General features: G+C 36.3%; 1 protein-coding gene across 1 annotated transcript in view; it reads right to left on the bottom strand.

The window, feature by feature from the left end:
* The window catches only part of CSMD1 (CUB and Sushi multiple domains 1), a 1,163,462-nt gene that overhangs the window by 167,982 nt on the left and 969,928 nt on the right, over positions 1-25,552 (bottom strand). The window contains exons 27-33 of the mRNA XM_061460659.1: positions 20,804-20,995; positions 17,990-18,128; positions 14,159-14,346; positions 9,897-10,091; positions 5,116-5,232; positions 3,588-3,701; positions 2,646-2,741 (exon numbers count right to left, since the gene is read on the bottom strand). Of these exons, the coding sequence (XP_061316643.1) occupies positions 2,646-2,741; positions 3,588-3,701; positions 5,116-5,232; positions 9,897-10,091; positions 14,159-14,346; positions 17,990-18,128; positions 20,804-20,995 (1,041 nt within the window). The remainder of the gene's footprint in view (positions 1-2,645; positions 2,742-3,587; positions 3,702-5,115; positions 5,233-9,896; positions 10,092-14,158; positions 14,347-17,989; positions 18,129-20,803; positions 20,996-25,552) is intronic.

Raw genomic sequence — 25,552 nt, 5'->3', positions numbered from 1 at the left:
CAAGCCAGACATAATAACAAAGTAAAGTATGCCCATACCATCCCCCCCCATGGCAAGAGGAAGTACAGTTTCAAATATCTATTAAATTTAGGAAAATGGGTATATTCCTCTAAAAGGTGGCATGGCCAACAGCCCAGCTGAAGTGCCTCTGCATCAATAAACTATTTCATTTGAAAGGAACTTACAATGATCATCTAGTCCAACTGCTTGACCAGTTCAGAACTAACCAAGTTAAAGAGTGATATTAAGATGCCTCCTGAACACTGACAGGCTTGGGGCACTGACTACATCTCTAGGAAGACTGTTGTAAACCAGGACATAACGTGTCATGGTGATGCATATGGAAAATAATACTAACAGTCTTAGTTCTGCTCTTTAATTACAATAAGGAGTAAGTGTGTGTCTATGTATTTTATTCTTACTGCAGATTAGAGCAACTTAACTGTTAGTCACATTCCTCTTTATTGTTATTCTCCTTTGTATTTCTTCCACAGTCCTTCCTCCTCCTAGTATGCTGACTTTCTTAATAGTCCTCTTTAAAATCTCATTTGACCTCATGAACTAATTAATGTATTTGTATAGTAAGAGCAAGTATAAGACAAGCATTAAAATCCCATAAATTTTGGGGTGGCAGAAAGGTCATTACTTTGCTTTTCAGGGAAAAAAAAGTCTGTACTGCCACAGCCTCAGCCAAGTAAAAATATATGCTGTTCTTAGGTGATGTCACAGCAGGAAAACAAGCATAAGATAAACCCAAAAAAACCCAAAATTTTCTATCTTCTTAAACCTGACTGTTCCTAGCATGTTTCAGTGTACCTGACCCTAATATTCTGAAAGTCTGGATATCCACTCTGTCTCATATTACAGATACTCTTTACCTATTGCATGAAATACAAGGAAATGTGGTCATCTCAGAAAAAGAAATGAAGGCACAGATAACATGGAGCTAAAAAGAAGTTTTTGAGAAAGTGTCATTACAAAAGCCATTAAATCTGAATCAAAAGCTACAAAACTTATTTATCGCCTGCTCAAACCAGAATTTGAAACAATGCAATATTTTTTTTTTCCCCTCTAGCCTCCCTTGTAGCTTTTGCCTATAGCTTTGTCAACCTCAGCTTCTCAAGCTGTATCACAGAAACATTCAATTTTCTATAGTAATTATTCTCCATCTTTTACTAAAGGTTTCATACTGCTGTGAAACAAAATTGGAAGCAGCCCAGTGGAAAAGTGAACAGGGAAGAAGGTCAACCAGAGGGTGATAAATAAAATGAATGACTTAGCGGACCAGATTACTGTGTTCAATTTGAGAATGAATGTTATTCTCCAGAGTATTTAAAAGGCTAGCAAGCAGGCAGTTATTGGAAATATGATCACATGCTCCAAGAGAAGAAAGAAAAATCTCAGAATGATAGAACTCATTAACTACCACTAACTCTTTAACCAATATACATAAACATATGTGTGTCATGTTTTCACTTTCATCTCAGGGAAATCTGACTTCTAACAGAGATCAAATATGTGCCTCCTTTGGTCCATAGCAGTCTAGCAATGTACATCCAACTCAATAAAGATATGTATCTCCTTTTGCTCAAAACTGAACGTAATAGTGACTATGTTTAGAAAACAAGCTTAGAAAACAAGTCCCCTCTCATTTCAGTCAAGCAAAACACTGGCTAGGTTTAATAGAGATTTCTACCAGATAATTAAATTAAGTAGCTACAATGCGGCCAGCTGCTCACAAACAGGGAAGAGCTGTTTGTGCATGTGGATGCCAGCTTGGGCTGCAAGGACTGCAAGATGATGAAGTCGAGAACCTGGCAGAAGGTTGGAATTAAGGTGAGTGGACTTTGTCAGATTCAGTAATTTGGTACATAGACTCTCCTAAGGAACAGGCATGGAGGGGAAGGATACTGATGGGGTTTTTTTAGGACATTTGAGAGCCTTGGAACAAATTACCCCATTGTGAAGTAAGAGTGGGAATTTTGGCAGGAAACCTGTAGGACTAGACCAGGAGATTTTTAAACAATTTAAATCCAGAAAGGGGCAATAGCATAAGTGGCGGCAAAGACACGTAATAAATCAGAAGTATGACAGTATTGCTCAGCTGCTTAGAAACAAAAATCAGGAAAGTCCAAGTACAGCTGGAACAAAAACTAGCATGGGACGTTAGGGAAAAAGAGTTTACAGATATTCTAATTATAAAGGGAAGTTAAAAATATACGGGGGCATATTGATGCTTTCCGACAGAGAGGAAGGGGTGGACAACCTAATAACAAATGCTGCAGGAAATATTTAAATATTAAATGCCTTTTTTGCTTTGCCTTCACAGTCCCCATTCATTATGTACAGTTCTACAGCCTGAGGAGGAACATGACACCCAGCAGTTAGGGAGCAACAGAAGAGAACACTGATAGAGGCTGGACATATTCAAGTCCATGGGGCCAGACAGGACTCACTGGAGACAACTACCATTACGAAGACAGTCTGTCATCAGAAGCCCCATGTCTGGAAAAAGGTTAAAACTACACCCTTGTTTAGAGAAATACTTTAAGACCCAAGAAGACTTCAAAATAGCTCTTCCATGATTCTATAATCACTGTGTGAGACAGGCACCAGTGTCTTTCACCAAAAGCTGACATGTTTACCTTGGTAAACAAAGTGGAACCCCCTGGCTGAGGCCCCACTCTTAGCACTGAATCGCAGAAGAATTTGATTAGATGTAGCCAAAGGCAATGTCTCTCCTACAAACAAAAACAGAAGATAAATTAAATATGCAGAACAGAAACAATACTTATAACTCTTCAGTACATAATCAAATATAGCGCTAAAATATTTTTTTGTATTTTCTTCTGCAGTTAAGAAAACATAAATGACAGTTTCTAAAATTAAATTTGCCACTGGACGCTTGAAAACTTGTCTAAGTAAGATGTAATGATTCAACAACTTCTGACATTTACTGCTGCTGTTGGAACTAGAGCTCTAATCCAAGCTCTTGTCTGGGGAGCCCTACCACCATCTGGGGCTAAAGGTATTAGAACTTTTGGTTAAATTTTTTCTGTGCTGGGAGCTTTAGCTTGCCTTGCAAAACACATTAAACAAATTAAAGTATTTGAAGAATGCCACAGAGAATCTTCATGTGATGTTTACCATTTCAAGACTAAAACTGAAATGAGAGAGATCAGGTCTAGGACTCATTTTATGTAGTTGCACCAATAAAACATATGGTCATATAACATATATTACATTACTAACTTTCTAATTAGACATTCAGAAAACGTAGATGTGTAATTCATAGAGTTTAGGGGCAGAGAAGATACCTGTACCTTCCAATTTGCCCTCTTGCATGAAGATATGGGAATTTCGTTTCAATTATTCCTGCACTCATACCAGTGATCAGCTCTTGCCTAAACCATGTTCCAAAAGAATGTCTTGATTCAAAGATTTAGAAGGGTCTTCCATTTCCCTTGGCATTCTGTTCCAATGACTTTATTGTTATATTTCCAAATGAAATTCATAACATTCTCTTAATTCACTTTTTCCATACTGAGCTGTGTAAGAAATGTGTAATTCTTTTCTTTATTACTTACCTGAGTGGGATCCAGATAGTGAACTAAGAAGTCTAGCCTGAGAGTTTTCTCCATCAAATAATTCTGCCACATCATTCAAAGCTGTCTGAAAATAGGCAAATTGTCCAAACACAACTGCAAAAAGAGAGAAGATAAAACAAGAAATTAGTCTTGATATATTTTTGCTTGCCTTAGTTGCCAGTGGATTCCTGCATGAATCCTTTCCATTTAATTTATTGTCTACCCTGATAAAACAGCTACATTAAACATAAGTAATAAGTAATAATTGCAAACCACAAGCCTTCAATGCAGCATTATTTCTGCACAAGACTGTATTTTCCAACTTTTTGTCAAGTTCTTTTTTTTTTTTCTTTTCTTTGTTTAAACCAATTGCATAATCCTACACACTGATTTTTAAAAGCAGGGATAACTTTGAAGTTAGATTAGGTTGCTCAAGTCTTTTTTTGAGTAAATTTTGAAAACCTGCAAAAATTCTTCTTCAAGCTACCTGTACTTGATCACCATCATGGTGAAGGATGTTTTCCTTATGTCCAGTTGGAATTTATTGTGCTACAACTTGTGACTACTGCCACTTGTTCTCTTACTGCATACTTCTGGAAGGCAGGGTCCTCCTTCACTTATTGTCTCCAGGTTGGACTTCTTTCAACTTTTTCTTGTACTTTCTTCACCCTCCTAATCATCTTACTGGCTATTGGGCTTGTACTATTTTAGCAATCTGTGCCTTGTAAATTTGAAGCACAAAACTATAGACGTAATAAGTAGATACTACTTCATGAAGTCTATGAAGAGGGAAAAAGCACCTTCTCTCAACCTGAGGGCTACTAATGCTTGCTAATGCAGCCCAGTGTGCAGGACATCTTCACTGTTGCAGGGGCATGCTTTGTGCAAACTGTTATCAACTAGAAGTAAAGTTATTGTAATGTCCTTTGATCCCCAAACCTCAGTGAAAATAATCCTGAGCCCTTACACATTTCATTGCACAGTGAAAGTATCAAACATATTAAATTATTTTGTATTCAGTCTTCTGGCAAATAAGTAGTAAAATAGATCTTACTGCTATTTGTCTACTTGAATTAGAGTTTGTCCAAGTATTTTGACCATTGAAGTAACTGGCTTTGTGATTTTTCACGAACGTTTCTGGAACTTTTATGTAAAACTACTTGTTAAATATGATGTAAATAAAGTTAAAATGTAAGAGAACTCTTGATGCTTGCTCTTTTACAACTGATTTCACTTTGTAGAAAGGTTCAATGAATGATTACCCTATGATGATGAATGATGTAATCAATGGAAGTATTCAGGATACGCTTGGATAGCAGACACTGATAGATTAGCTGAAGTCTACTGATTACTCTAGGGAGAAGTAAAAGGTCAAAACCCTAGAATAAATTTCTGTGTCAAGAATTCATTTATTTTTTATAAGCAATTTGTAATAAATTAAAAATCTAAGGTCACTGTTACACATGAAGGACATTTGAACAGTAGAACAATGACTAATGATTGATAAAGCAGTAGAAGAAATTCTTACCAAATTCTTTAGGTACAGTTATTGAATAATGGCAAGTCTGTCCAGCAGTGTAGTTATGAGGATAACTTGGTGATAAAACCACTCCTTCTGATCCAGTATACTGCCCACCACATGGTGCTGGAAACAAACCAGAAATGTGTTGTATTAATTACAGTTGTTTGTACTGGTGTAGCCTGACAAAGAAAACCTACATATTACAAAGTGACAGTTTAGTGCTTTTGCTTTTGTTTGGTTTTCCTATAATGATTTTTCTAATGGTTCTTTCTCAGGATATGTTTTTTATTAAAATTTCCAAAAAATCAGAAGACATGAGAGTCTTACTTGACTACAAGTATTCAAACAAACAGGAAGTTTAAATTACGTAGCTGAAAGTAGCTCTAAACACAGAATATAAGGTTTGTTTGCTTTTTGTTTTTTTTTTGTTTGTTTTTTTTTTTAATAAATGGCTACATTTATCTATATATCTTTGAAGAAAAAAAACAACAAAAAAACAACTCAGAAAAAGGAAAAGGTACTGCATAAATAAACAGGACAACAGAGTTTTCTTGGGTCTCAGGAATACATCGCTATGCTAACAGTACCCTGCACAGAATGCCATGGATTCTGCTTTGTGAAAGTATACTTGCATTTCCTTGCTTTTCATAACTTCCTAGGTGATTATCAAAAGAGCATATAGATCATACATATAAAAAATCTTTGGATTTGTATATAAAACCGAACTCTTTACAACTACAGAAGCCAGGAAGCAATATTTAAGAACAGTGGAACCTCAGCCTTCAAGACTAGTCAGGTAAGTAGCAGTTCTGCCTGTATCAGGAGAAAAAAGTGAGCAATGCCTATATTCTTTCCATGTATCAGCAATGAACGTGGCATGCTAAGGGACTGTCAGATTTACCAATTGTAAGTGAAAGCACGACATCACAGGAAGTCTGTGTCTCAAGGATTTCTCAGGAAAAGCCAAAGCAGGGAGGGGATGAAAGTGATGTGCTAACAGCTAACATAAGGGGTGGCTATTTTCAAGTTAAAATATCTCCTTGTGTTGGAGAAATAATATAAGAAAAGAAGAAAATTAGCAAATACCTATTTTCTATATACTGAGAAAAAGTATTGCTGTAACTTTTCTCAACTTCTGAGAACTAATGGAAAGGTTTATTTCCTATCAAAATCTTCAAAAATGTAAGTTATAATATTTACATTAGTTATACACAATCCAGTGCTCTTTCTTTTTGTCAAATTATTTCATCAAACGCTACTAAAACCTATAGATTTTACAAGAATAAAAGATAGTTGTACAATGCCATTTTACCCAAGGAGCCAATAATGATATTTTTTTTTTAAACTGAAACAAATAGAACAAATATATATTAAAAAAAAAGAATAATCACATTATTTTTGTATTTAAGCAAGGAAAAGATCATTGCCTAATCTAAACAGTTCTAACAACTGCCTGGAAAGCAGCTCTGAGAAAGAATTGGAGTCCAGGTAGACAACAAGCTTATTGGCCTGGGGCTATCAAAGGACCCTGCTACCAGAGTCCTGGCTCTGCTCACGGGGCTCATGTGCCGTGAGACTGGGAGTAATGAGTGAAGGTAAGCCTGAAGGTCATCCTCGGCTCCTGGCTCATCTGCCCTTGTGGGGCAGATCTGCTCTTTCTGCTCCCTGGCAGCAACTGGGCTTTAAATGACATTTGAAATACCTCTAAAGTTTAACTACCTTATACAGATAGCAATTAATACTACAAATCTGTGTCTTCTCTTAGCGGCTTGTATGAATTATTCAAAATACAATCTAATGATAGAAGATGAGTTTAATCTATCCATAGGCTGAACAGGATTAGGTAGTTGAGGTATATCTTTGATAACATCTATGATAACATCTTTGTAGTATAGCCACTCTGTAAGGAAAGCCTGTGAGTGCTTAGGGCAATAAAGGTGAAATAAAAGTTCTTTCACAGATTAAGGATACGAAATTTACCAGTACCGTGCTGTGGCAGTCAAATATAGTCTAAACATATCTGTCAAAGTAACATTTGTTTTAGTGAGCAAAGCTTTTTCAGAGGATGTAAATTAATAGTGAAAATAATATGCTTCAAACGTTCCATTAGTATTTCAGAATATACCTACTGGTGGTTGCTGGCTGTTAACCAGCTAAAAATGAAATCTATTTTCATCATGTCTGACTCTAACATGCTACGTTAAAAAAAAAACCAAAACAACCCACAATAAAAACTACACCACAAAGAAATAAAGTTGAATTAATTCAGTTAATTAGGGTAATTGACTTACAGAACTAAGTGCATCACTTTCAGACATTCGTAGTGTTTACTATAGAGTAATCATTTTAGGTTCTTGTCTACTTTTTATTCTTCAAAATTTGCAATGTTTATTTATACAATATTTTAAAGGATTTTAAAATGAGGCAATTAGCTACCAGCATAAATGAAGAAATATAAACTCAGAACACTGTTAAAATTGCATCATGAGCATTTTTGTTTGGTATTTTGCATTTTGATTGAATTAAGCTGTATTTACAAGAGGGCTTTATGTGACAACAAAGGTGAACTTGAGTGTATTTTGGTTTTGGCCTCCCATATGAATCCTACCCTTTAAAATTATGTATAAATATGTTTTACATGTATTTCATACCTATATTTAAACATAATTTCTTTTGTTTAGACTTTTCACTCACATCACTGCTCCTTTAAATGATTAAAGTCTCAATTTTACTCAAAACTGTGTCCTGTGACAAAAAGAATGTTTTACTCCCTCTTGATATTTGGCACAGCCCTCATTACAGTACTATGGTAAGCTAAGAGGATCCAAAAAGCTTGTGCATATTCAGTAACCTGTGGCTCCATTATAACCCACAATTTGAGACATTTGTCCTTCTCATAATTCACGACTATTTTATTAAAGAGATAAATATTTCTTTATCTAGATTTACTCCATACTAGAGACACAAGCGTAGCAGTAATCATGTACTGTGTCATATAAATGACTGAAGTCATAAGAGTGTGTGGTTTAAAATGGAACACATAGTAAACCACACAAAGTAAACAGACTTAAAGTACTTTCACAAGCATTTATTCCAACATAAGATACACAATCTTTCTCCTTCTTTATACATTCAGTATTATTTAGAATAGATATCACAGCATCTCAATATTGTATTAATTGTCACCTTGGAATATGAATTATAATTACTGAGACAGAAAATTTAAATTACATCTCAGGGTTACGGCTAACTAATTCATGCTCCATCACTTGTTTCAGCAATTGTATTGTATAAATATAGAACAATCTTAGCAAATCAAAAGAAAGTTACATATATTAGTTATTGTCAATAAAGTACTAAATAATTTATGTTGAAAAATTATCGCCTGTAAAATTTTAGATTTTTAATTATCTATTAATGATCCTCAAAATGAACTCAGTGTCAGATACTGATGCCTATTTTGCTAAAATACAACTGTAATATATATCTGTCAGCCTATTCTAGACCTTTATTTCTGGGTGTAAAAAACAGAGGATTAAAAAGAACATTTCCCTTAATTCTTTATTCATATTTTATGAAGTGTTATAATAAAATAGACCATTTTAATTACAAATTATTTAAGAGGATATACATTCTTTAAAAAAGTTAAGAAAATAAATGATTTTTAAATTTAGATTTGATTTTCTGTAAAGACACAAAAATAAGTGTCTCAGTTTACAAGGTGAACCACTGATTTTACTTTTTTTTCTATTAAAGTTAAATTATTGCCATGTCCCAGCAAAAGCTGCATTCTGCACTCGTTATAACTAAAACAATCATCCTGCTGTTCCATGTGCTCTAGATATTCATCATATGGGGGGAAAAACACTTGCTATTTTTATTTAAAAACCTTTAAAAACAAAGTTACTGAATCAACCCCCAAGAGAAAAATACCCATCCCAATTTCTCTTTTTTGTTGATTGTGGTCAACAAGCTGAACAAGATCAAACAACGTGCCTTTACAGCAAATGTGGCCATCGGCACCTTAGGATAAGCATTAGGACAATTATTTCCCAAAGCAGCCAGGAGGTGATCCTCCTCCTCTGCTCAGCACTGGTGAGACTATATCTGGAATACTGTGTTCAGTTCTGGGCTCCCCAGTACAAGAAATACATGGATTTAGTGGAGTTAGACCAGTGAAGGGTCGCAAAGGTAATTAGTAGACTTTCACATGCTGAGAGCTAGAACTGTTTAGCCCAAGAAATAGAAGGCTTGGGGGATCTTATCAGTGTATATAAATACTTGATGGGAGGAAATGAAGATGAGGGAGGAGCCAGGCTCTTAGTAGGGTCCACTCACAGAACAAGATAGCTATTACAAATTAAAACTCATGATGTTCCATCCTAAAACAAGAAAACACTTTTCTATTGTACAGATAGTCAACACAAGCAAACGTTGCCCCAAAAGGTTGTGGAGTCACCATCCCTGGAGACACTTGAAAACCAACTGGATACAATCCTGGGCAATCTAGTCTAGGTGACCCTGCTTGAGAAGGGTTGGAGTAGGTGTTCTCCAGAAGTCCCAATTTCAGAGATATGTACATATGTGTTGATTTCAAAATCTATTTTTAAATAGTTAAAACAATATGTTAACTGAACTCTTAATTTTTATTTTTTAGCTTCAGATGCTTTTTAATGCAAGCTATATGCATATGCTATATTCATAGAAATCGTATTAACATTCTCAGAGACTCAGAAACTCTGGATTCACTGGAGGGACAGGGAAAATGGTAAGAAAACGGTACATACCATTACAAGATGGCAACGCTCGGTTCCATGCTGGCTTTCCATCTGCACCAATTACACATGTTATAGTTGAAGGATCAATAATCTTATACCCAGAATCACACTGGTATGTAATGGTTGAACCAAGCTTAAAGTCTGTTCCAATTCTTGTCCCATTCATGATGTTTCCAGGATCAAAACAAGCTTCCCGTGGCTTTTCTGGTAAAATGAATTAAAGTAAATCTAAATATGCTTTCAATTAAAGTAAAAGAGCGCAAAATTGAACAATTATCAGTGTTCTTTTCTCAGTCAGTTTACATCTTTCAAGAGCTTATTAAAATATTTTTCTTGTTTCTAGATGCTTACTACAGGGTCATGGAAATTTGCATTAGATTAGTTATCTGGCCAAGGGAATTATACTGAAAGGATCTAACCAAGAGCATTTTCTTCCTACCTTTTGTTAGTAGAACTCTCCAAAAGCTGAATTACTCCAATGAAACTTAGTAGTGTAACAGAAGAACTAGGATTTCTAGAATTCACCACTTAACACTATTTATGTTTTTTAACCAAGTATCATGATCAGTACTCAATAACTTCTGGCTAGAAATTTGCCATGCTATGGAATAATTTAAACATTAAAAATTTACTGCCCCTTTATAGTTTACAGCATGCCTCCTTTCCTTGTTTTATGTTAATAAACTACATATTTTAATGAAATACTCAAGGAATATTATCAGAGAGCAAAACTAGATGTCCATAATCACAAATTTAAACATTGCCAAGGCGAACAGCTCTGCTGCAGACACTTTGTGCAGCAGAGCGGAGGATTGTGGTGAATGGGGAGGGTTTCCTGAGCCAGGCAAACCCAGGGGACCAGAGAGACCCACCAGGAGCTGTCAGCTTTCACAGACGAGGGTGGTTGACAGGGCAGGCATGGTGTAAGGGTAACAGTGGCCATCTGCCACCCCAAAAAAGGCAGTCCTACAGAGCATGAGCGACCAAGGGTGCTGGAATAGGGAAGGCACACCCAGCACGGCGTGTCAACCAGGACCTGGCATGGCAGTTTGCACAGCAGCTCACACAGGGGGCTGCTCTTTGAAGGAGGGGCATTCCACAAGCTAAGTAGGACTTCAAGTCAACATAACTCGGCAACCAGCTCTGCACAGGTCAAGGACATTCATGCTATCTGACCCTCAAGGTAGAATGGGGCACTCATCTGAGAGCAAAGGCTGCAGCTCTGCCTGGGGGGTCTGCACCATCTACCCCAATGGTGGTAGCACAACTACAGGCTGGGCAGAAAACGGATTGAGAGTAGCCCCCAGGAGGAGGACTTGGCGGTATTGGTTGGCGAGAAGCTCCATGCTAGCTGGCAGTGCGCAAACAGAGCCCAGAAAGCCAGTTGTATCCCGGGCTGCATCACAAGGAGTCTGACCAGCATGTCAAGGGAGTGGACTCTCCCCTGCTACTCTAGCCTTGTGAGACTTCAAATTAGACCAGCCTCCCAGTACCCAAAAGGGGTCTACAAGAAATCTGGAGAGGGACTTCTTACAAGGACAGGTATTGACAGGACAAGGCAGAATGGCTTTAAACAGAGAGGAGATTTAGATCAGATATAAAGAAAAAAATCTTTACTGTGAGGGTGGTGAGACACTGGAACAGGTTTCCAAGGGAATCTGTGGCTGCCCCATCCCTGGCAGTGTTCAAGGCCAGGTTCAACAGGTCTTTGAGCAACCTGGTCTAGTGGAAGGTGTCCCTGCCTATGGCAAGGTATTGGAACTAGATTATCCTTAATGTCTCTTCCAACCCTAACCATTCTATGATTCTGTACATTTTATATAAATATCAAATAATGTACTTATTGTACTGCCTTACTGTACTGCCCTTATTGTACTTAATGTACTATTGAAAATAACTTCTAAAAATACAGTGCTCTGCACATATACTTTATTATTTCTTTTAACTTTCAGTTGCATACAGGCACACGTATGAGATATATACATCAATGTGCTCGGCTTCCATGATCAAGAATAAGAAGCTGAGGCAGCACCTCTGCTGATGAAAAACAGCTTGATAAATCTTATCAGAGAGGAAAATCAAGCTAGAGACAGCATCTGTGACCAGAAAATGAACCAGCATTTGAAATGTTTACCTTTAATAAACAGTCAGTATAACCCATTTTCTGGTAAGTAATAGGTTCCCCCCAGAAAATGCAATTATTGTCCTGCAGTAGTTATTAAAAAAAAATGGATATGTAGATTCAACAACAAAATGGAAAGCAAAATGTATTGTTATGTATCAGCAAGGAAGCTGCAGCAGTCATGTATTATAATTAGGTAAGACAATCACATTATTCTACAACTCTTTTACAAATGCTACTTTTGATGTGCATCTTCTATCTCTATTTTTTTTCTGGAAGATGAAAATGTACATAAATGACTTCTTCACCTCGGTCTTCACTGGCAAAGGCTCTGACCAAACCACCCAAGTCTTGGAAGGCAGATGCAGGGACTGTGAGAATGATGACCCGAGGCCCACTGTAGGAGAGGATCTGGTTCAAGACCATCTTAACCTGAATGTACACAAGTCCACGCGACCTGATGGAATCCATCCGCGGGTCCTGAAGGAGCTGGCGAATGAAATTGCTAAGCCACTGGCCATCATATTTGAAAAATCATCGCAGTCAGGTGAAGTTCCCGATGACTGGAAAAAGGGAAATATAACCCCCATTTTCAAGAAGGGGAAAATGGATGACCCAGGGAATTACAGACCAGTCAGTCTCACCCCTGTGCCTGGCAAAATCTTGGAGCACATTCTCCTGGAAGGCATGCTAAGGCACATGAGAAACAAGAAGGTGCTTGGTGACAGCCAGCATGGCTTCACTAAGGGGAAATCCTGCCTGACCAATTTGGTGGCCTTCTATGATGGGGCTACAGAACTGATGGACAGAGGTAGAGCAGTTGATGTCCTCTACCTGGACTTGTGCCAAGCGTTCGACACTGTCTCACACAATATCTTTGTCTCTAAATTGGAAAGACATCAATTTGACAGGTGGACTACTCAGTGGATAAAGAACTGGCTGGATGGCCACACGCAAAGAGTTGTGGTCAATGGCTCAATGTCCGGCTGGAGAGCAGTAACAAGTGCTGTCTCTCAGGGATCAGTGTTGGGACTGGTCTTGTTCAACATATTTGTCGCTGACATGGACAGTGGGATTGAGTGTGCCCTCAGCAAGTTTGCCAATGACACCAAGCTGTGTGGTTCGGTTGATATGCTGGAGGGAAGGAATGCCATCCAGAGGGACCTTGACACACTTGTGAGGTGGGCTGATGCCAACCTTATGAAGTTTGACCACACCAAGTGCAAGGTCCTACACCTGGGTCAGAGCGATCCCAGCCATAGCTACAGGTTGGGCAAAGAAGAGATTCAGAGCAGCCCTGTGGAGAAGGACTTGGGGGTGTTGCTTCAGTGTGTGCTTGCAGCCCAGAAAGCCAACCGTATCCTGGGCTGCATCAAAAGGGGTGTGACCAGCAGGTCGAAGGAGGTGAACCTGCCCCTCTACTCTGCTCTCATGAGACCTCACCTGGAGTATTGTGTGCAGTTCTGGTGTCCTCAACATAAAAAGGACATGGAACTGTTGGAACAAGTTCAGAGGAGGGCCACGAGGATGATCAGGGGACTGGAGCACCTCCCATATGAAGGCAGGCTGAGAAAGTTGGGGCTGTTCATCCTGGAGAAGAGAAGGCTGCATGGAGACCTCATAGCAGCCTTCCAATATCTGAAGGGGGGCTATAGGGATGCTGGGGATGGACTAATCATTAGGGACTGTAGTGGCAGAACAAGGGGCAATGGGTTAAAATTTAAACAAGGAAAGTTTAGATTGGCTGTAAGGAAGAAATTCTTTACTGTTAGGGTGGTGAGGCACTGGAATAGGTTGCCCAGGGAGGTTGTGAATGCTCCATCCCTGGCAGCATTCAAGGCCAGGCTGGACGAAGCCTTGGGTGATATGGTAAATGTGAGATGTCCCTGCCCACAGCAGGGGGGTTGGAACTGGATGATCTTAGGCTCCTTTCCAACTCTAGCTATTCTATGATTCTATGACATGGAAGAGAAAGTCTGTGTTCTTCCACACATTTACAGAAAACAACTTTTAATACCTGTACCAATGCAAAGAGGTATTTGGCAGTTCAGTATGAGTTCATCTTGAAGTAAACAGATTTGAGTCTCAATACATACTAAATAATAGTTCCTTCCCTTTATGTTTCCATTGATTATGGTGCAAACAGTACCTTTATAGTCAATGGCAAATCCTGACATTCCAACAGAAGCATCACTGCGAAAAGCCAGAAACAGGCTGCTACCACTGCTCTCTATTCTTTCAGGAGCCTGTGAGCCTTGAAAACTACCAATTAGAGGACTGTTGGAATCTTCCCCTTCATAAATATGTAGAAAATCGTAACTGGGTTCCATATTGAAACTGAAAATAAAGGAAAAAGAGAATTAAGTCTTCATTTCTTTTTCATGAGATAAACACTACTGTGATTGTGGCTGCCAATCTTCTGCCTAACACATTTTCTTCTCCAGAAATAAAAGCCCTTTAAAATATGATCCACAGTGAACATTTACTAACTTTCAATTGATTTGAAAACCTTCACTTTTCCAAAAGATCTACTATCCAGCCATCTTTCAGGCTCTGTCTACAGTCAATGAAAAAGAAGCATATAGTCCCAACGACCTTAACACCTTTCTCAAGATGAAATTAATCACCTGTAGCAGAAAGGCCACCTCTTACCCGTGATCACAGGAACGATCCAGACAAATAGCTTAAATTAAAAGTCTAGATTTGACTTGCCTTAGCTGGATGATATTAAGCCCACCCATCACAAATATAAATTTACCATTTTAGATGTAAGATGCTTTTTCATATGGAAAAACCACTATCCTGGTACTTGCTTCTGTTCATAACGAAATTATATCAGAGAATAATCCTAAATAAAGGTGTAACATTATTATTCTTCTTACTAAACCATCTATGCTATGCTGCATTTTATGACATATCTTTATAAGAAGCAATAATGAAGATCAATGTAATGCCTTTCAGAGGAATCTGAGATGAGTTCTGAGACAATATAAACACAAGCATTTTTATGAGAAACTTATACAGAGCTAGATAGAAGGATACACTAGGACAACTAAAGGAAATACAAGTAAACCTACATAAAAACAAACAAACAAACAAAAAGCAGCCAAAGACTCAGTCAAGTGGCTGGATTTTTTTGTTTCTATTTGTCTTTGTAAATCAAAATAAATAAATATTTGGCTTTTTTGCAAGTGTGGTGTTCAGCTGTTTTCCTTTCTATTGTATCAGTTAGTATTGTTAAACACAAAATTTCCAAGTCATGTAATGTCAAATGAAAATAGTTTCTTATAATGAATAATATTTCATGCCCTATTTTCAAGAGGTAAGAGATGCCAGAAAAATGTTTTGAAACTTTTGCTAAGACAGAGAATTCTCACTTGAGAGTTAGAAGAATTGAAAGAAATAGCAGTCTAAAAAACAAAACCAAAGAGAAGTAAATTGCACAGGGCACTAGTAGTCAATCTTCCTGTAGCCAACACAAATTTAACAAAATATATTGCACCTCTCTACTCTCAGCCCACAACTTTATCCTACGCAGGCACTGCTGCCTTCTCAAAGCCCTTTTCTTCCTTGAGAATAGTACGGGTATTACCTGTAGCATACTGCCTAAAAATGAGAACTGTTAAATAAAATGAACAGAAAATGGTTATGTTAAGAAAGTAGATTTTGTAGCTGTCAAAGAAACATTACACCTCTTGATCCTATTGGATCTTGGGAGTATGTGGGGAGGTTCCTGCTGATTAGAAGCTAGCCAATGCTACTGGCAGTTTATACAAAGGGTGTGAGGGAAGACCCAAGGAACTACAGACCTTTTTTTTGTTGCTTTTTTGTGGTTTTTTTTTGTTGTTTTGTTTTGCTTTGTTTTTTTTAAAGGCTGTTGTTGTACTGAAGAACCTATAAACCAAAATGAATGGAGTTGGGAGCTTTTAAATCAAGTGATGGCACATATATGTGATCTTTACAATGCAATCTTGGCGAGTCATGTTACATTGAAAACATTCCTGGAAAAATTATAGGGAAGATTATACTGGCTACAATTGAAAGCCACTTAAAGAACAATGCAATCATCAGGCACAGTCAACATGGGTTCACTAAGGGAAAATCTTGTTTAACTAACTTGATATCCTTCAATAAGGTCACCCACCTAGTGGATGAAGGGAAGGTGGTGAATGCAGTTTTCCTGGATTTTAGTAAGGTTTTTGATACCATCCCTCACTACATGCTTCTGGATAAGTTCTCTCACTGTGAGATGAGCAGATTCACAATGCAGTGGGTGAAAAACTGGCTGAAGCACAAACCTCAAGGGGTTGTAGTGAATGGGGCCACATCTACCTGGTGATTGGTTACCAGCTGTGTTCCTTGGGGTTCAATTCTAGGGCCAGTTCTGTTCAATGTATTTATTCACACTCAGGATGCAGAAGTTGAAGGCACCATTACCAAGTTTCCTGATAATACCAAACTGGGAAGTGCGATTGACTATTGATGGAAAGATGCCCTGCAGCAGGACCTAGATAGGATGAAATTTAAGCCTAAATGGCAGATTCCGTGCCTGATACAGAATAATCCTGGGCAGAAGTAGAAACTGGGAGAGGAGAGGCTGGGGAGCAGCTCTACAGAAAGGGATATATGATGCTGGTCAAAAGCAGGCCCAAGACAAGTCAGCAGTGAGCCCTGGCAGCCAGGAAGACAAACTGCATCCTGAAGTGCATTAAACACAGCATCATTACAGCTTCTTGAGGAGGGAGAGTGGAGAGTGCAATTATCTATAACATGACTGGAAGTATAGCATAAGCTGCAAATTCTGTTACAGTGCTCATATTTGTATTCCTTAAAATAGAATTCACAAACAAACCTGAATTCTGAATAACTATAAATTTCTTTTTTTTCTAAATTTAAATGGATCTTTTGAGCTGATTATGCGGGCAGTCCACCGAAATATGCTGCTTACCATACCTATCATGTGATATCTTCAAGAGTGTAATGAATAGTAAACTATTCTCATCTCTTAACACTCTTCACATACCTGAAGAACAGAATTATCACATTCCTGTTTATATAATTCCAAGTACCTTAGTCTTCGATGCTTTAATTTTTTGTGTATCTGTATTTTACTAGAAAACACATTTCAATCAGTCAACAAAAAAAACTGTGGAATTTTCAAACTTGTTTTGTTTTTTGCTGGTGTTTTTTTTTTGGTACAAATATTACACAAAAAAAAATCTGAACATGACATCATCTCTTCCTAAAAGAATCAGAATTGTATCAGCATCCCACTGAAGTCAACAGCAATGTTGCTATTAGCTGGAAAATCACACTTAGGACAGAGAATCTAAGAAAGAAAAAATATTGCATTTGAATCCATAGATACAGCAAGCAAGATGATTATTTAGGCTTGATTCAAATAGAAATGATAAACTGAACACAAGGATACAGCTATATCCCTGAGCTTAAATATATGTAAAAACTGTTTGCAAGAAATGTAGTTTGATGATGGAACACACTGAGCAATTTAACTTTTTTAATTATTATTATGAAAACATTATTTAGATGTCTTCCATCTCTTAAATAGGCCATTTTTTTTTCCCTTACCTATGCATTCCAAGCAAAATATTTTTACTCTGTATTTGTAAAAAACTTTAAGAACTGAGTTACAGACAGAGTCTGCACTACAGTTCAAGTCTTTACTATAAGGTACAACAATGTAAATCAAGCATTTCTAAAACTGACAGTTTTTCAAAGATATTTCACAGGTCATAGAATTTTTTGCTGCTCAGGAAGGTATTTGATATCAAAACTGCCATATAACTACATAGTTTTCTTTTACGCTATTTTTAAGCAATGATATAGCACAGAACTCGTGTACATTCCAGGACTTAGCCAGAGCATATAATTAGAAGCTTTAAGAAGTGATAAATGATGCCATTTTTAGACATGACATTTAAATTTTTTTTAAACAGAGGCATTCATCTAGAAATGGTACCTTTTGAATATCAAGGCAATGACAAAGTCAGGGTTTACTTTTATTCTCCAGTCACATTCTTTCCCAGGAGGATAAGGCTGTGGATAGTTAGGGGATAAAATAACTCCTGCTGGGCCTGTCAGGTTACCTCCACATGCAGCTGTCACAATGTAAAAAGAAAAAGGAATATGGTCACATGTTAAATTCACAAGCACATATTAGCTGTTAAACAGGAGTAAATTGACTTCTGCTTTTACTAATTTCCAGCTAACAAACATTTTTATATTTTCCTTACAAAAAGTCAGCTCTGTGCATATCCAAAAGAAGCCTAAGAAAAGCTCTTTCTAAAGAAATAAAAATATGTAGTTAAATAGGAAGTCACAGAATCATGGAATAGTTAGGGTTGGAAATGACTCTAAGATCCTGTATATTCTTACCATTACTTAATGCAGGGTTTTTCTGACTGTAGATGTAACACAAAACAGTTTGATTCACTCAGTAAAGGTATTACCCAAATAAAAAATCCAATACATTCATTTAGTTACAATAAATTAAACATCACTTTGAAACAGATAAGGAATCCGACTTCCAAAGACAATAATCACACAGAATTCTAACTAGAAAGTACAGTAGTAAACACAGGCTGCATTTATATTACAGAGTCACACAGACAGACAGGGATACATTTGTAGGAAAAACAGTTGTTACTAATGGCCATTTCTAGCTGAATGCTGGAGACTGAATGTTGTTTCAGTGTATCAGATGCACTCATAGAACATATTTTCCAGTTTAGTTTCACTCAAATGCTCCAAGAATATTCAAAATCATGAACTAAAGTGAGAACAAGAAAATTTGCTTGGAAACAATGCTCCTAACCGAAACGAAGACATTGATAAAGGCATTTCCTTCATGGCACTTCTGAAAAAAAAACTAAACAGTATATTCTTCTCCATTGTTTATTTATTTATTTGTTTTAAAAGTTAGTGTATGTATGTATTTGGAGGATTTTGTGTCTCCATTTTTTGAATTTTAGTAATTATTTTTGATCTCTCTTTTTCTTTCATTTTTATTTCTTTTCTGGTTTCACAAATACTGGTTCCAGCAATATTTCACATAAATACTGGTTCCAGTAATGTTTCATGTTTCTGAAGTAACATGTGTGGGTATATGTGCTGATGATTGAACCTGTGATAACCATGACGAAAACTATGAAGTACAAATAGAGCAGAAAACACTAAACAATCAGGAATGGAAGTCACACAACCTTTTAGAGTAGTGAGTAGTAAAGTTCTTAAATGTAAATACTTTTTAATGTATAAGTCTGCAAACTGAAATAAGGACTTTATGAAAAATCCTAAAAGACACATAATGGCTTTACAGAACTCATGGTTTCTAATATCGTCATGTGTACAGCACTTCTTTAATCTGCTTTCCCTTTCAAAGTCTCTTTAAGTATGTGGAAGAATAACAATATGAATATACTTTCTGCCTCAAAAACCTGTACTTTTCCTTTCTCTCCTTCTTTATTTCCTTCTTCCTTTTGTATTTAGTTTCCTGTTTGTGTTGTTTGGGGGCTTTCTTTGTTTTTTTGTTTTTTGTTTTTTTGTTTGTTTTTTTTTTATTAGACTATAAAGAAATATTGATTGATTATTGCTGTTTACAAAAACAGTATGAATCTTCTACACCATCAGACACCACATATATTTTATTTTTTATTTTATGTAATTTTTTTTAATTTCTGAATAATCTGAGTATGTTTAGTAAACAAATCCACACTGATATTTAGACATTGTACACAAGGTATGCAGAAGACAATGTTCAGATTATATGCTGTTCTAATTCTGCTAAATGATATGGAGTTAGAGACGCTAACCTGCATCACCCTCAATACTTCCTAGTATTTTTGAGGTATCTATAAACGCTCCAGAGAAACAGAGAGACTGCAGTTGTTTGGGGATTTGCTGTTTTGGAAAGAGTCTCTCTATAATGGCTTGTAGAAAGAAACAGCATTATCTTTATTCTAGCATCTGGCTTTTAGGATCATGAAAATAAGTCTTCTTTTAATTGTAAATCAGTAGGCAAAAAATAATCATAAATATTTAAAAAAATACTATACCTAGCAGATAAATTTTCACAGATGTTGATTAACTCTATTGTTATAAGAGCTACATTCATGACCTTAAAATACATTTCAGCAAGACTTCTAAGCCTGTAATCATTAGCCTACTGACCTCAGAGAAACCTTTATGCCATATAGGACTACAGAACCAAGAATCAAAACTTGTTTCAAAGAAAGAACTGCTCCCACCCTCTCCTGCTGTTAAAGAAATATATCTAATTTCTTTCAATAGCATTGCCACTTGGACCCCCTTCTCTGCATCTACCTTTCAAAACAAGCATCTGGCTTCAGAAAAAGATAACTTTAGCTTTCTAGGGATAGCACAGGATGGGTATTTAACATATAAAAGAATTCAAAAAATTTTCAGAATAAATGCTAGACTGAAGTTTATGTAACTAAATTATTACACAGAAGACCAAGCTAACAAGACCATTTCAGTGAGAAATCTTTTTATCCAAATTACTGCTTCCATTTAATAATTTCTCTTAGACTTTGTTAATTTTAACTTTGTATGAAGTTTAAACAATAGAACACAGTAAGAAAATGGCACCCAAAACCAGTGTTAAGCTTGAGAATGAGGCTGTCAGTAAGTATGAAATAACTGGGTTCTGAAAAGAGCATCACTCCGGCATGAGCATCGTATATATGCCCACTAGTTGAATAAGAAATCTGATCTGTATTAACCTTTAAAAGAGACTGACATTTCATCTGATTACCTATGCATGTAGGAGGATCAGGTTGCCAAAAGAATCGGTTATTCAGTTGCACACATGTAATTTTAGCCTGTCCTTGAAGTTGATAGCCAGGGTCACATTGAAAGGTGTTAGTGTCTCCAGGCTCTCTGCTGTCTCCATATCTAGTACCATTCTGTGGTGTCCCAGGATCGTTACAGGTTGATGCAATAGAAGCTGTAAACGGATGATGAAATAAATCTTTAAGGTGTAGATATTAAACACCCATAATTTAATGCAAAATATTTTTACATGAGCATTCCAACCAGAGGCAATATTATTTATTCATAAATTAATACAGGAAGGCATTTTGTCTCCTTTTTTTTTACAAGAATCTGCCCACTAAGATACACTGTGATCATGTCGGCTTCCTGCCAGTTTCCTTAATATAAAATATGGCCTGAGAGGAAACACGCACAAGCTTTTCTTTCTTTTTTTTTTTTTTTTTTTCCCAGTTAATGCATCAAAAGAGCTAGTAGCTTCTTTTCTCACTTTAATGTTCTGGTTATCAACACAAATTTCTTCATGCACTTTGATGCTTTTTTCACAATAGACTACGTAGCATAATATTCATAACATTGTTTTATAGTCTTAATATCCTGCAGCATGAAAATGCTATGTTTACTAAGTGGCTGAATCAAATAGCAGTTTTATGTAGCCCTGAAGTTCCTGTATCAGGTGCAAGCAACAACTTTCTTAGGATTCATTCAAAATGAATCCAAGCAAAATATCTTCCCTATGTTTAGTCTCCTGAGTTTGGATAAGGATTTTACTTTGTAAAAAAATAAATTATAAAAGCAATGTTAAACTGAGCAGAACAATCAATACCGTATGATTTAAAGCAAGTAATCATTCATAAAGTAGATACACAAATATACATCCAGTATGGATTTGTGGAAGATGCCAGGTCTTTTACACTGGCTTTAGGTATTCAACATGCTGAGCTGCAATAAACACCAAGGAAAGAATGTATTCAGAGCAGTATGCAGCACTTCAGGTTCTTGGGTTTCAGGATAGTGTTATAAATTACAGGCCAAAAAAGACTAAGAACATAAAGTAATATTTCTTTATGCTTGATAATCATTTTCTGTTGTTTTAAACAGAGAGGCACAGACTCTTCCATACCTCCTATAAATGATGTGTTAGTGACAACAGACTGTCCTCCCGCCTCTCTTTTTTGGGGTGGGATGTATTTTGGTTGGGTTTTTCTTTTTTTTTTTCTTTTTTTTCTGTTTCAATACCAGGAAACATTACTATTTTATTAGAATGCTTTTGCTAGTTCATTTCAAATAGTACAACCCAAAGGCTTTCATAAGACAGACTTATGAAACTATGTAGACACCATCACCACCATGCAACCTCTGTGCCCATAATGTGCAGGTAACCCTTTTTCTATATCAACAACTGCATCTACTCCTTCCATGCACACCAGAAGAGTATACCATTATAAGAAACAGCAAGAATAACTAAACATTTGGAAAACTGAAACAATTATTCATTTGTACAACTGGAAATTATTTTTTTTTCTGTGTTGCAAATTTTCAGGGGACAGTTTGAAAAAAGAATGCGCAAAATGAGAAACAAACATTTGATATTGGTAAAATGGTTTTCTGTATGTTCTAGCAAATAGGTGGTCACTTAGACAAATCACAGAAACTGTAAAAGATCAATATATATCAATTTATTGGTTCTGATAATTAACACACTAAAAGGATCTTTAACATTTCATTATTCATAATTTTTTGACCATGTTTCCATTCCAAAATAGTGTCTCATAACTTGGGATGATTCCTGTATCTAAATGAAGTTAAAGATATAGCAGTTTTTTTAGAAGTGGTGGACTGTTTTTCCACCAGAATTTATAAGCATCAGTCCCAGAGTTAAAGTAGTGCTGTCATTACTGATGAATACTGCGTAAACATTTCCCAAGAACCACTCTAACAATTTACATGACATCCCATATTAGTGCAGTTTACTAAATGTATACTTGGCCACAGGGGATGGAAAACATGGTCATGACATCAGAGAAGTATTTATCATTTGACAGACAATAACAACTCTAAAGAATGGATCATTAGAGTGCATATTTGTTAAGGAATCGTAATTCTTTCAAGTAAATAAACATAAACCCATCCCTGCCATTAATCAGTATTTTTTTTCCATAAAATCTCTGAATATCTACATTTTCTCCTTAAAAGGTCATGCAATATAATATCTCAGCAAATAACATCTTTTCAGTTTTGACTGTGTCAAGTATGCACCAATTATGAAGGACTGATGCCTTTCAATATTCATTTCAAGGTTAATCTCTATTTCTTATGATATAAAGTTCTAAATTTTAAAAACAATCACAGACGTTTAGTAAGCACCAAAATATCCTTGTGTTTACTCTTGCAGACTCAGAAGTTATGTACTGGAAACTAACAACCTTTTTATCATGCCAAATACATCTGATCCTAATTAAACAAAACACCAGCTACTTAAGAACCGATGTGTCATCTAGCAAAGTGAACATTTAGACAGTCAATTTTTCAAATTGTCTCCTTTCCAAGTTGTTTTACCTCTCAAGATTCCCAAGAGGATCTGTAACTACATGAAAATTACACATCTACTACTGCTTCATTTGGTACTGTGCAAGTTATCTAAAAGGTATAGAGGTTATATGCCTTCATAAGTAAACCAGACATTAAAAATAACCAGTTCTTCTGTCACTGGTCTTTTATAACAGGCTCATTTCTTCTCAGCCCCTAGACTAATACAGAGTCATGCAATTAATATCTAGCTTACACACTTATGATAGGCCACGTTTGCGCTCTGATATAACACTGCCGTATACAATTTTCAAAAAAAACCCTGATGAATCCAGAAACTTGAAGCTGAACACAATCACAACATATATTCTACTAAGCAGGGAAACTAGTAACTACATTTTAGATTCATGGATGCTAAATCAAATCAAATTTCATAGTCAGACTTCCAAGAAATTACTGAGAAAAACTAGGTGACTAAAATGGCATGGCCAGGAGAGAGGATCTAAATTCCATTAAGCTGGAAAAAAATTAAATTGCTGCTTCTCAGTTCTTACACTTATGTTCAAAGCAGTAAGCTACATGAGATTCAGTGTGTTATAGAGTAATACTCTGAAAAATTTCCCATCTTTACTGCCTCCTCTGCTAAGAGAGGAACAGGCTTCTGTGTATGAAAAAGCTGAAACCAGGTTTAGGTGCCAGAAGAAAGGGCATCTGGCAAAACTGCAAATTGCTAGGGAGTTCCAGACCTCCGTAAGTTGGCAGCCACTGTGTTAAGACTCTCTGTTTTAAATTTAATAATCTTCCAGAATCCCATATTAGTTTGGATTTGGCTCTTGAAATAAATTTTCAAAATTGATTTAAAACTTCAATGAAAATCAATATAAGGCTGTTTCTGAGAATACAAAACCCCGTATTTTTGTGTGCCAGTAGCCTTATGAGGAATATGCTAGATTTGTGCCTGATCTATACTTCACCTGAAAGACATTTCTTTTAATTGTTTGTTTAGCCTGTAATGTATTGTAGCTCACAAAAAACCAAACCAAAACAAACAAAAAAAAACACCAAAAACCCCAAACACAGCCACAACATCACGTTTATCAAATATATTTTCACTATATCTTTGGTGAACAATCATCTATGCCATTTGCTATAGTGTTGTGTTGCAACACTAGTTTTTTCTAGTGGTTATAAAAATAATAAAGACTTTTCTGGAGCTAAGCTTGTAAATTGCAGACAGTGCACAAGCTTCCCCTGTTTAGTGCATTATCTTTGCATAATAGGTCTGAGAAGGAGTTTGGCATATCAAAGTACATTAGCATCAACCACGTATTTAAATGTATTTTCCAAGAATGTAAAGAAAGAAGAAACTCAAATGCAAATGCAACCCCTTTCATTAAGTCTGAAGTACAAAAGCTGTTAAGTTTAGAGATAGCCATCAAAAAAATCTACAAGCTTCATTTGTGCTTGTAACCAAATGAAGAACAGCTTACCCTCTATGAGGCTGAGGATGACTTGCCCAGGCCATGAATTAGACAATGGACAGCAATGCTAAGACATTTTCATGAAATTATTGTGAACATCCAATGCAACAGTTATAGCATCACAGAAAGCAAAAGAAGAGACTGAATTGTGAAATGATTAGGTTATAGACTTTAAAATGGAATCATGAATTCCTGTGTCTTGTGTCCTTTTATTTATTTTAACAAGGGAAGTCCGAATGGATTTCATTTTCTTTGAACTCAAAATTTAGTTAGTTAGCAAAAACATGTGATTATGCATGTGTACATTTCATTTAAAATATATTTTTTTGCTAACCTCCTTCTCTTGATAATTTAATTGTGAATCAAACTGGAATAACTGCATGACAAATCCTAGCAATTGAGATTCTGTCATGGAAATGCTCCTACTACCTAAATGCAGTAGCTCCAGCCATTAAGCAAGTGATTAAAAGATATCTCAGCAATAAAAGAACAATTTACAAGACAACATTACTCAACAGATCTAGACAGGTGACAGTTACTGTAGGCATCAATGCAGACAAAAACATGATCAAATGGAATTACAAAACCGGGCAGAACCAAGCATCATTGCTTAAACGGAATTAAGCCCAGTGTTATCAGTAACTATCAGAACTGCTGATGCTTAAGCTCTTGTCAAACAAAGATATCAATAGATGTGTCACATCAGACAACAGTTTCCAAAT

This window comes from Pezoporus flaviventris, unplaced genomic scaffold (genome assembly GCF_033815535.1).
Source record: "Pezoporus flaviventris isolate CSIRO_AGI_PZ_B2104156 unplaced genomic scaffold, CSIRO_AGI_Pfla_v1 ptg000031l, whole genome shotgun sequence".
Lineage (NCBI taxonomy): Eukaryota > Metazoa > Chordata > Aves > Psittaciformes > Psittacidae > Pezoporus > Pezoporus flaviventris.
This window is presented reverse-complemented; position numbering and strand designations above follow the sequence as displayed.